The sequence below is a fragment of the Sprattus sprattus genome (assembly GCF_963457725.1).
Source record: "Sprattus sprattus genome assembly, chromosome: 20".
NCBI lineage: Eukaryota > Metazoa > Chordata > Actinopteri > Clupeiformes > Clupeidae > Sprattus > Sprattus sprattus.
The window spans coordinates 19,777,620-19,790,134 of record NC_137918.1 but is presented as its reverse complement, the minus strand read 5'-3'; the positions used below and the strand labels follow the sequence as shown (position 1 = coordinate 19,790,134).

Below are 12,515 nucleotides of genomic sequence, written 5' to 3'. Positions count from 1 at the left end.
CAAACTCCGTCCTCTGTGTATTCCAGATAGCCAAGACCTATTTAGAATTTTTTTATTGAAATTATTTTGAAGCCTACCCTGCCATCTTTATTATACTGATAACAACTGCACTACACTGGACTACAATGGACCTTGGTTCGATTATCTCCAATCCGTGTCGCCTCTCCAGCCTGTACCCTGGGTAGGTTGAATTCAGCATAGGGCTATGTTGGAGAGGCACCAGGGTAGCTAGCCAGTTGCGGATGTAATTATTACCTCTGGTATCTGTGTTCAGGTCAGTAGATGCAGCAATCTTGCATTTATTCAAGGCCCACATCAGGCAATGACATTGACTCAACTGGTAACATCCGACCCTGAACTTTCCTATGCTTTCTCTATAGACTATGATGTGGTAAGTGTTTAAAAAAAATAATAGTAACGTTGTTTAATGCCATTAAGTAGCCTAATGAAAAACATTAAAACTTAGGTGAAATTAGAGAGTTTAATATAAGCTGTCAGGGTTAAAGGCACCCAGTGCAACTTTATGTAAACATTCAATGAAAAATAAACATTCAATTTCTAGTCTTTTTTACACGTAGTAAGTTTCAATAACTCCATACCATTACATATCGACATTCAAGGAGCAAAGATGAGACGTCGTTATGTGGTGAGAACTGATAGAAAATCGTAAACAACAACAATCGCCGGTGGGGAGAAGCCATTTTTCCATTGACTGGAAGCCTGCTTTATTTATTGTAGGTTAAAAAAAATAAAGAAAATGGCGACGATTGTTGTTGTTATCGATTTTCTATCAGTTCTCACCACACAACGACGTCTCATCTTTGCTGCTTGAATGTCGGTATGTAATGTTATGGAGTTATTGAAACTTACTACGTGTAAAAAAGACTAGAAATTGAATGTTTATTTTTAAGCCTCAAAAGTTGCACTGGGTGCCTTTAAAGTTTAATGGCAAATTTGATGAGGTTGAATCTTGAACTAAAGAACTCATTCATTTTTCCATAGTGCTTTTTTTATTTGGAACCAGGAAGTGTTAACATGCTAACAATATAAACTACAAATGAACTACAAACTTCCGGTCAACTTCCACACTGGCGATGCAGTTAGATGGTCATTTCACTGTAATTCGCTGTATAGCCTACATTAGTGGTAGGCTAGTAATGCAAAATCAGAAATGGGTTTATTGCCAAGTTCTCACATACAAGGAATATGTCTTTGTTGTGTGGCGCAATCAAGTTAAATATCCTAGTGGACACACGTAGGCTATTCATATTTAAAATTACGCCCACCTAAAATGCTAAATTGCTGGTACATTCAAATGCAACTACGCCATGCAAAATAGCGGATTGAGCTAGTGAGATGTTAATGCTAGTAAAAAATAACAACATTTTACAGAGTGCTGAGGCGATATTTTGTGACTTATCTGTCTTTGAGTGGACGTTGTCATCCGGACTAGCCTACAAACTTTGTTCCTGATGAAACCATAGGCTATTCCGTCTGACGTCACTCACAACAACACATGGCATGGGGTGCCGACGTGGCGGACAGACTGGGCGGAAGGCTCGGGAGAATCACGGACTGACAATGACAACGAATCTGGTAAGATGCCGCTATCTCAGACATTGCCATACAACAACCTTCGTTGTATTCTGTGTATTGGGAATTTGTTTGTATCGACACCCATTAGATTTTGCAGAAAGAATGTATTATCTTGCCTAGGATTGCACAGCTCCAGTAAGAAGTATGCTAAATGGCTTGTTTGTTTATTTTGTTTTGTCCGCTTGCAGGCCTACACGAGTTATTTAAGTGATTTATGTTTAAGCAACATTTTGAAAATAACCCAATTAAAAGGTAGCTACAGTTAACCCGATTATTTTAGCATACAGCGTAAATAGTTTTCACGTAAGTCAATTGGGCATTGATGTGTGACAGATCACCGCAGTTTAGGAACTCAAGTGTCAAAGGGTGGTAAGTTTGTTCAGTTTTTTGGTGTTCCTTTGGCTTGCGATGATAAAAGGCTTTACGTTGTCATTCTTCACTTTTTATTTGTGTCGCTAGAAGGAGGTATCTGACAGTTGGGTACGATTAGATATTGTAACCTTTACTGACTTTTGAGGATGCTCTGTCCATGGTAGACTCCGAAGTGTTTTGCTAGAGTCAGGCAGTGAGCACGGTGGTTACTTATGAGTTTGTTACCAGATGTCCTTTCTAGGAAAACACTATTAGTTTCCATTTTGGTAGAATTTCTCCAACTTTACAAATAGTGTTCATGTCCTTCTTTTTCCATCTAAGAGCACCATGTCACAGACCAATGCTGGGGAGGATGCCTCCTCTGTCTCCGACGTCGTTTTACCCGAAGATGTGGCCTTTCCCCAAGACAAGACTTCTTCAGAGCAGGATATTCCTTCCTGTACAGATGACACATCTCCTCCTATCCATCCAACACCTTCTCTGGCTGGAGCTGAACCACAAGAGACTAGTGATTACCTTGATGAGGACAAGTCAGCGAGTTTGCCGCTACATCCCCAGGATGACCCATCAGGCACTGAGGCTGAGGGTCTGGAAACTGAGTGTGGAGAGTCTGTGAACTTGGAACCTGATGGACCAGAGGAACCTGAGGTACAGTTTGTGTGCTGATATGTGATGTATGTCAACTAATGAACTAGACTCAGTGGCTGAGACTATGTTTGTGGTAAAACTGTCTTTTTTTTGTTACACACTATTTTTTTTGTTACACACTACTGAAAACTGATCGGAATTCCATATTTAAAAAAAAAGATATTATTTCTTTCTACGATATAATGATGAACATCAGTTCAAGAGTAGATCAGCTTAGCAGGATAAGCACGATTAACTATGAGTACTTAAACTAACTATTGAAGATCATGTTTAAGATCATGTTTCATAGTACAGGTGAGTGCTTGCATTGAAATATTGTCACTAATTCAAACTACTTTCTGTGTTCTGTTCAATTTCTCCCCCTGTTCCCCTAATGTTGGGTTGAGAACTTCAGATAGGTTCTATCTGTGCTACTGCCCAGCATTGACCCTCCCTGTTGTCAGCTGCTTTGGAAAAAAACATGCAGCTGACCCTCCTGGGTTACTATCATCTTCGTCATGTGTATTGTGTCGAATCAGCCTACAGACACAGACAGCATGTTAATCCATGCGTCTTTGATATGGATTGTAAAGGTCCAAAAGTTCACTGGAAAGATGCAGCATGCGTCACCTATTTTATTCTCCTCAGAGGTCAATATCCTGTTGGCTCACAGCCACAAAAGCTTCTGGCTGATATTTTGTAGACTGTTACCAAAGAGACAGACTGGCACATGCTGATACCTCCAGGCCAGCTGGGCACTGGACAATGGTGATCTTTGTCTGGGCCGAGGGGACCTTGCCAGCGCATAGTAATTCAAGGAGCAATGTTTTAATGTGCGGTAGGTTATTTAGAAAAAGTATACCCCTAATAAACAATCATCATCATTATCAATACTGCATGGTACTTAATGTTATAAATGGAACATTTCACTGCTTATCTTACCAGCCGTATACACTAGGTTGAACTTTGATTCATTTCTGGATCAGGGACTGGAGTATAGCCAGTGTTGTAGTACTCGAGTACAGGACTCTGACTTGAGACCTGGTTTTCAGGAGCATACGATATTGATAGCTATATTATAGCTAGGGCTGTCAAGTCATTACCGAAATCTAATACATTCCATGATATACATTAATGGCAAACAACAGATACTTCAATGGACTTATTCCTGATTAATCCATCCAATAGGTTATTTATGACTTGACGTTGGGCAATGGACACTTGACTCAGACTCTTCTCTGGTGACTCAGACTTGGACTTGAACACTGGGTACTTGAGACTTGACTCGGACTCAAGGTTTAGTGCCTCAACTATAACACTGGATATAGCAATAAGGGAGGAATGCTAATTAGATCCCCTCTCTTCTATAGCTTCTGATAAGGCTATGGAGGGGGACATATGGGAGAGAGAGGATGACTGTCTTGTCTTCTCTCTAGGCAGCACTTGCGACAGTCTCTGGGCACCTGTCAGGGTGGCAGCATGCCATGCAGGGCTGTTTGAGTACCTCTCCCAACACCCCCTAAGGGAATCTGGATGGTTGGAAAACTCTTGCCACTTAAGCAATCTTTATGGATGACACCACAGTATTGGCTTTCAGCTGTGTCTGGATATGTAAACTTATGTATGTGTGTGTGTGTTTGTATGTGTGTGTGTGTTTGTATGTGTGTATTTGGTTGTATACAGCCATCCATTGACACCGCAGGCAAGAGTTGGGGAGGCTGGAGTTCATGGGGCAAATCCCTTCTGACTAGCGCCACCTCCACTGTTGGTAAATGATTATGGCAATCCAATTTTGAAGAGTCCATTCTTATCTTTGGTCGGAACGAAACCCATGCGTGTCTGTTTCTCTCAGGTCAGACCCTGAGCTCCGTGCGCGGGAAGGCGGGTGTGGGCCTGCGGACGCAGCTGGACTCCTCCTGTGAGGAGGCGGAGGAGGAGGCAGGAGGAGCCTGCGCAGAGGGGAGCGGACCGGAGGAACACACTCCACCCTCCACCTCTGCCACTCAGCCCAGCAGAGGAGTGCTCTCCAGCATCACCAGTGCCATGCAGAACACTGTGAGTCCGTGGCCTCATCCCTGCTCCGTCACCCTGTCTCAATCTGTCCACTATTTCTTTTTTTTTGTTACTTAGATTTGATTGAGTTTTTCTGTAAAAGACAATGGTAGTTAACAACCATACAAGTACAAGGTTAAGTGTCGGCACGACAACATTCATTTTGTACAACTTATTATTGTGCCATGTGCTACAGCATTCATAGACAAGTATTTACATAATATACAGCAGCAGAAAGGAAAATTAAATGGGAAATGATTTCAAAAGTATCCAAAAATGTCCACTATTTCATCCTTAACTTCACTCATTTATGCTGTGCAAAACTGTTGCAATGCAATCTTGTTGATTTTCCCCAAAGACTCACTCATGGGTTAGCACTAATTACTCCATAGACTAAAATCTGATGTCTGAATATTGTAACATTGTCATCGTCACGACAACATCATCAGTATAATTTACTCCATCAGGGCAAGTCTGTTATCTCTGGTGGTTTGGACGCACTGGAGTTCATTGGGAAGAAAACCATGATAGTCTTAGCAGAGAGCGACCCCGGCTTTAAGAAGACCAAGATCCTCATGCAGAAGACTGTGTCACTGTCTCAGGTAAAGAGGTGAGAGAGAGAGAGAGAGAATGAAAGAATGAGAAAAAGAATGAAAGAGAGACAGAGAGAATGAAAGAGAGAAAGACAAAGACAGACAGACAATTGTTTTCTATCTTTGTAGAAATTTGTATTTCTGTCTTATTGTAGAGACAACTTCAGGGTTTTGAAGTTGTTGATGAGTGTAATTTCACCTTTCATTTCACGTTTTAAAAGTATGATAATAGAACTGTGTGTGTGTGTGTGTGTGTGTGTGTGTGTGTGTGTGTGTGTTTGCGGTGTATAGATACTGAAGGAGGCAAAGGAGCGAGAACGGGAAAAATTAAGCAATCAGTGGGTTTCTGAGCCCACAGCCCACTACAGCATCCTGTTTGATGACTACCAGGGTCTGTCTCACTTAGAGGCGCTGGAGATCCTGTCCAATGAGAGTGAAGCTAAGGTTTGCCACACATACCAACACACATGCATTCTACAGAAGCACATAGATGTCTGCATAATATTTATCCATACAGGGTGTAGGTCAGGATGGATTTAGCTATGTACAAATACTTTCTTAAAGCAAAAAACATGAATGGGGTTGCATACCATGGTTGAGAAAGACACATAGTCTGTAAAACACGTCCTGATCCTATATAAGCATTGCATACACCACATGGACAAGCCTGTTACAAGCATCGCAAATGTATTGCCTGAACCCCTCAGAGTATAAAGGCATGTTGAAATATGTGAATTTAATGAAAGCAACTTAAAATACATAAATGGACGACACACAGCCATAATTATGCTTAGATTTTTCTGCACTGCAATTCAATGTGGATGTATCTTTCAGAAGAAAAGCTTTCAAAAGATGTCAAATCTTAACACATGCAAAAATGATCTATTGTCTGCAATGCATTTGGTGTTGGCTATGCCAAATAAACATACCCTCATTTCTGAGCATCTCTCTCTCTCTCTCTCTCTCTCTCTCTCAGGTGCAGGATGTGCTGTCCACTATGGGAGAGGAAGAGTTAGATAAACTGAAGAGTGAGTTGGTCGCTATAAAGGAGATCTTCATTAAAAGAGACGAACAGGAGGAGGCTTCAGCAGCAGAGGAAAACGGTGATCATTCTTCCCAAATAACCTCCACCACCCACTTCTGTGAGTCCCCCAGACCCACCCAGCCTGGGACCCTGTAGCTCAGGATCACCAATCAGATCGTCATAATCCATATTGCAATCAAAGGAACCATAGTACCACAGATGGAATGCTGTGGGATTTGATTCAAGCTGTAATTCCATACACAATTATGTATATTTGAGAGCCCGTAATAGTTAAAAAGTTAAATAATGTTTTTCGCTCTCTCCCTCTGTGTGTGTGTGTGTGTGTGTGTTGTGTGTGTGTGTGTGTGTGTGTGTGTGTGTGTGTGTGTGTGTGTGTGTGTGTGTGTGTGTGTGTGTGTGTGTGTGTGTGTGTGTGTGTGTGTGTGTGTGTGTGTGTGTGTGTGTGTGTGTGTGTGTGTGTGTGTGTGCGTGCGTGTGTGTGTTTCAACAGCTGATGGGGAAGAATTTGTCAGTGTCCTCACAGAACTGCTCTTTGAGCTCCATGTTGCCGCCACCCCAGATAAACTCAACAAGGTGCAGTTTTACTAAACAAAGCTTCCCCTCGACCCTGCACACACGTAGCCTATATCACAGTGTTGCCATGTTAAACACACCACGGTACAGTACAGTAGCCATTATACTGACAATGTCATGGCCATACATGCTAAGCCATTCGGATGCCCACCTGTGTAAAAATCCTGTGAAAATCCTGATTTCATGATCCATAACAAATCATAAGGTCCTTATCAATTGGGGTTGGGGGTGGCATGGTGATGACAGTTTTGTCAGGGGTTGAGGCTGACAAAGTGTCATTACTGCGGGATATTGTGCAAGACTTTAGGAAGCTAATATAATGGAGATCCAGATGGTGGCAGCAATGTGACAGTAAGGACACCAGCTGCCATAAAACGATAAAGAACAAGAAGAAGACTACTTCAGGAAACAAGCCTCTGGGTTTTGTCCTTGTTCTTTGTGTGTTCATGCGTAATAGTTCTTGAAACGAATAGGACGCAATACATTTTAACCAAAAAATTGTATTGTATTTGCCTTCAAGCAATTTAAATGCGGGGGAATCTGTATAAAGTTTTCATGTATGCACAACAATTCAACTTGTGCACGTCTGCTTCCCAAAGGCGCGGGTCAGGGCACACGACTGGGTGAAGGAGGTGAAGCAGCCTGTTCCCATGGAGGCTGCTGAGGAAGCTGTCGAAGAGAAGGGTGTAGAGTCCACCCCTTCCACAGAATCAGGAGAGAAGGACGAAGAGAAGGGTGTGGAGTCCACCCCTTCCACAGAATCAGGGGAGAAGGACGAAGAGAAGGGTGTGGAGTCCACCCCTTCCACAGAATCAGGAGAGAAGGACGAAGAGAAGGGTGTGGAGTCCACCCCTTCCACAGAATCAGGAGAGAAGGACGAAGAGAAGGGTGTGGAGTCCACCCCTTCCACAGAATCAGGAGAGAAGGACGAAGAGAAGGGTGTAGAGTCCACCCCTTCCACAGAATCAGGGGAGAAGGACGAGGGAAGCATTGATAAGGAGGAAGAGAATGAAGAACAGAGAAATATCAAAGAGGATGCTTCTGACGGTGTGGAGGTAAAACATGGCCCTTGTGTGGCATTTGTCTGCTGAATGTGATGAGGTATGAACACTTTTCCTTATCAGTTTATCTATGGAAAAAAAACTAAAATCGGGAAAACTCTGTGTGTGTGTGTGTGTGTGTGTGTGTCTGCGTGTCTGTGTGTGTGTGTCTCTATGTGTGTGCGTGTGTGTCTGTGTGTCTGTGTCTGTGTCTGTGTCTGTGTCTGTGTCTGTGTCTGTGTCTGTGTCTGTGTCTGTGTCTGTGTGTGATTGCACTGTGTAGAATGTGTATCTGTCCTCAGTTGGTAGCTTGGCTGAAGTGACGGCACGCAGCATAGAGCAACTTCATAAAGTGGCCGAACTAATCCTCCACGGACAGGACCAGGAGAAGGCAGCGAGTGAGCAAGCCTCCATACTAGTCAGGTAAAGTGTGTGTACTGGAGAGTGTGTGCTAGATTTTGAGCTGTGTGTAATTTGAAAGAATGGAAAGTAAGCCATGAAGAGTTCAGGTAGTTCAGTATAGTTTCCCTCTGAGATCCCAGAACTGTATAATTCTCTTTATAAACACATAATTATCTTTATAAACACAACTGCAGACAACACCTTATGTGACCATGCCTTTCGCTAGGTTTTGAATTCTGGATTTGCTGATGTTACAGGTTGACACTGGCCATGTGCAAGGAGGTGGACTGCCTTGCCAGAAAGTTCTGTGATACTTTACTGAATGTAGGGGTAAGTAACACAGACAAACCTGCACCAAACAGCATAATATTATCTACCCTATTTCTCTTCACTAATTATCTCTGTATGCTGTGTTCAGTGTCAGAGAAAAGCAGAAGAGTTGAACCCCCTTGTGGATAGTGTGAGTTTGGAGGTAAGCGGATGGCACCACACCACTGTGTACACCAGCAGTCTGAAACACACATTTACACAGCAGACTTTGGTGTGGGATGAAGTGTCATTATTAAGACAACCGTTGTTTTTAAAATCAATACAAGCTCCCATATTGACAGTGACTACTTACATCTGGTTAGCTTGCAAGTCTTGACATGTTATATTAAAGTCTATTGGATAATGTGCAAGCCTTCTGTCCATTTACTGTCAAGCCCATAGTACAGTAACAGTAATTTTTTCAGTAACTGAAGCCTTCCAAATATATGATATCACAAAACAACTTTCCCGTTGTTGCTCTCTGTACTCTGCAGGGTTCCAACAGCACCACCTACATTCAGAATGCATTCCAGCTGCTGCTGCCAATCCTGCAGATCTCACACATCAAGACCAGCAGAACCAAAGGCTCCGCTCATCCAGACGCAGACTCCTGTAATAATGCGTAGAGTCTGTATGTATAATATGTCATTGAGTTGATTTATTGTGTGTGTGCGTTTGTGTGTGTGTGTTGAGTATTATGTTGCTTGTGTGTGAATGTCACTGTGTGTACTAGAGGAGCTTACTGCAATAAGTTTAGATTAAGAAAATATTTTGTTTGTTTATGCTCAGTATAGTAACATCAGAAATCTAATTAAGGTTATTCTAATGTTGGTCATTGCTCTGTCACATTAGCATGTTTTGAGAGTTTTTAATGTGTGTGAGAACTAAGAAGTTACTGCGCAGGACTCCGTGCCAAATACACTACAGTGCAAGCAGCTTTTGCCAAAGGTTTTAGGTTGGACCCCAACATCTTTGTGCCTTAATTCATCATATAGACATATCCTCCATTTCCCATGCCCACAAAAAACTAAAATGTTTTAGTCAAGAAAAAAGTCACTCCATTCCATGCTGCATTTGTGTTACATAGATGATATTTCTAATTTAATATGATACAATATTATTGTGATTTGCACTTGTTTTTTGTACAGGCTTTTTTTTTTTTTTTTTTTAACAAAAGATGAAACTCCCTCCTCTCTTCTCTGAGACTGGCACTCAGCAAAAATGGTGTCTGCCACTCGGCATTACAAAATACAAGCTGCTGCTTCACCCATGACCTCAAGTATCTTAAATGATATGAATTACTCTATGCAGCATCTCACAATGGCTAGAATGGAAAGACAGAAATGTGGCTTTAACTGCCTAAGCTGTTTTGCCATCATGAAAAATTTGGAAATTGAATCAGAATTATAAAATGAATCAGTTCCCTTCTTTCAGGATCATAAGAAGAAGAAAGGGACTGTATCATGTATAGGCGGTCAATGTCTTCTTTCAATGAAACAGTGAAGGTTTAGGTAAAGATGAGAAATTCTGTTCAATTATGAAACAGCTGTGTTTCCAATAAGGAATGTGTCTAGGGAATTTCTAGGGAAGAAATGATTATATATTAATATGGAACATGTATTTGCATTGTCTTCATTGGCTTACCAAAATAATTTGCATTTATAGCAAAACTATTCTAATAGAAATATTCTATATTCTAATTGAATGTACTTTTAAATAAATGTCAGGAATATGTATGGTTATTTAGTCTGAAAGATTCCATCTTTAAGTTATGAAGGGAAATATAAGAAGTTAATATTGTCAAAACTCAACTCAAAAATGTCAAAAAAGCTTATGTCAAATTGTATTTAACTCTGATATAAACTAATACCTGCTTTAATTTTAAAAACATATTAACTGCAGATTAGATTGAAGCCTCTCCAAAACGGAGTATAGTTATGCTGCCTTAAGAAATGATACCATATATGTAGAGGGCAGTGACCTGGTGATGTGAGCTAACTAAAGATGGGTCACTGGGAATCTGTATGAGGTCATAATAGCCTTTAGGGCCAATAGCCTGCAGTATTTCCCTAAAACCCGCCCACAATATGTCCCATACCATAACATAGGCATAGTTTGTTGTTAGATTTCATAGCAAGCTAATGTTACAGCCTTAATTATTTAAATAAGTAGCCTTTATTATACCTTGACACCTGAAGCACCAGTTAGCCCTGTTTGGCCCAAGGATAATCAGCGGGCCAAAAGCCACTGGCTGCCATCCTCTGAGAAGCCCTGGGAGAGACCAAGGAACTGCACCTGGCCTTGGCCTGCTCTAGCTCGCCCCCTTTGGCCCAATAGTGGAACTGCGGCTAATGTAACTCTTTCAGTGCCTGACAGTCTCAGCTGTGACTGCTGAACTTGTAAAATAACCCTCATGCTTTAAAATCCAAATAAAAAAATCCCAAATATAGTGTGCCTTTTTTTCACAGTGGTGTGATGTGTATTACAGTGGTTTACTCCATCACCATCTTCTCCATCATAACAATTGTTTCACTGCAGGATGTCTCCGCAGGACTGTTTCTCTATAATCAAATCGAGGAACCTTGTTCTTGAAGGGAAAAATAAAGAGTGTTTCCCTTAGACATTTAGTCTATATCGTATGTCACACATTGCAGTCTGCAGAGGTCGATAGAGATGAAGGGTGTATGCAGACACATTCAATCTCATGATTTCTGATCCTCCGTGGTGACAGACATCAAACTGACGGTTGGTGGGTGCCCCCGGTGGTGCAGCTGGGCTAAGACAGGAAGGAGGGGAGAAGAGAAGGAGACCTCATCAGTCAGTCCTGTATGGACGTATGAATCATTTCATCTTTTTTTTTTAAAGATTTATTTTTGGGCTTTTTGGCCTTTAATCGATAGTTGTAGTAAAGAGCGGGACAGGAAATGAGAGGGAGAAGAGGTGGGGAGTGGACAGGGGAAATGACATCAGGCCGGAATCGAACCTGTGTCCTCCATGGGCTTCAAGTCCGAATGTGGTCAGCGCCACAGATTCCGTCATGGTCTCCACATCTTTTACACATCTTTACTAAGATTTCCTTTACTAGGGTTGGGTAGTTGTTAGTTTGGTTAGGTTTAGTTTTTGGGTAAGAGTACTTGCATGTGATAGCATTAGGAATTCGTTTTTCCTGAGTATAACTAAAAAGATGTATTCACTCACACATTGGTCCCCACTGGCTATGTGTGAAGTCTTGGGTCGGCAGCAGTGAGACCCCAGATTCTGGAAAGACATCAGACAAAACTAGGACTTCACTGTAGTCAATTCTACTTCAAACTTCTATTTGAGAATATCAGTACCTTTTACTGTATGTCTAAGATGAGCAATTATACACTGAACACCGAAAGCGATGTTCAGTAAGCTAGACGCAGCTCTGACATTGATTTTACCCTTACTATTCAATGGTGAATTTAGATATTGCACATATTTTTGAACACACATCATCAGCTATTTCAAGACTGCCTAGTTTTAGGCAAAACCACATATCACAAATGTGCCTATTTTTATCCTGAAATCCCTACCTTGTTTCTCACAAGGGACTTCATTCTTTTCAACTTCACGAATAGGTGAGAGTCCTGTTCAGAGTAATAGAAAGATTTTTACTCCCACTCTCTCTCTCTCACACACACACACACACACAAACACACACACACATACACACACGAACACACACACACACACACACACACACACACACACACGAACACACACAGACACACACACACACACACACACACAACCCCTCCCACCCACATTTCTTAATAAGGAAGAATAAGTGACAAACCTTTTCTATTCTTGTAGACTTGTAGAAGTGTCTCTGTGGTGAAAAATGACAAACTACAGTGTGTCAATGTTGTAATATATATTACA

The 12,515-nt window shown here is 41.5% G+C and overlaps 1 protein-coding gene across 1 annotated transcript; it reads left to right on the top strand.

The window, feature by feature from the left end:
- The first annotated feature begins 1,566 nt into the window (after nt 1–1,566).
- On the top strand, nt 1,567–9,729 carry fam114a1 (family with sequence similarity 114 member A1). Its single transcript, XM_080859509.1, has 14 exons — nt 1,567–1,596; nt 2,290–2,616; nt 4,279–4,363; nt 4,448–4,650; nt 5,115–5,249; nt 5,532–5,684; nt 6,217–6,382; nt 6,776–6,858; nt 7,458–7,541; nt 7,797–7,913; nt 8,182–8,321; nt 8,558–8,630; nt 8,719–8,772; nt 9,104–9,729. Exons 1-14 carry the CDS (start codon nt 1,582–1,584, stop codon nt 9,233–9,235), a joined length of 1,767 nt encoding a protein of 588 aa, XP_080715635.1. The 5' UTR covers nt 1,567–1,581; the 3' UTR covers nt 9,236–9,729.
- The last annotated feature ends 2,786 nt before the right edge of the window (nt 9,730–12,515 follow it).

Excerpts from the sequence above, each read along its gene's own strand:
- fam114a1 (XM_080859509.1), top strand. Across the intron at positions 2,617-4,278 it reads ATGGACCAGAGGAACCTGAG|CCATCCATTGACACCGCAGG; the intron begins GTACAGTTTGTG and ends GGTTGTATACAG. Across the intron at positions 6,383-6,775 it reads AACCTCCACCACCCACTTCT|CTGATGGGGAAGAATTTGTC; the intron begins GTGAGTCCCCCA and ends GTGTTTCAACAG.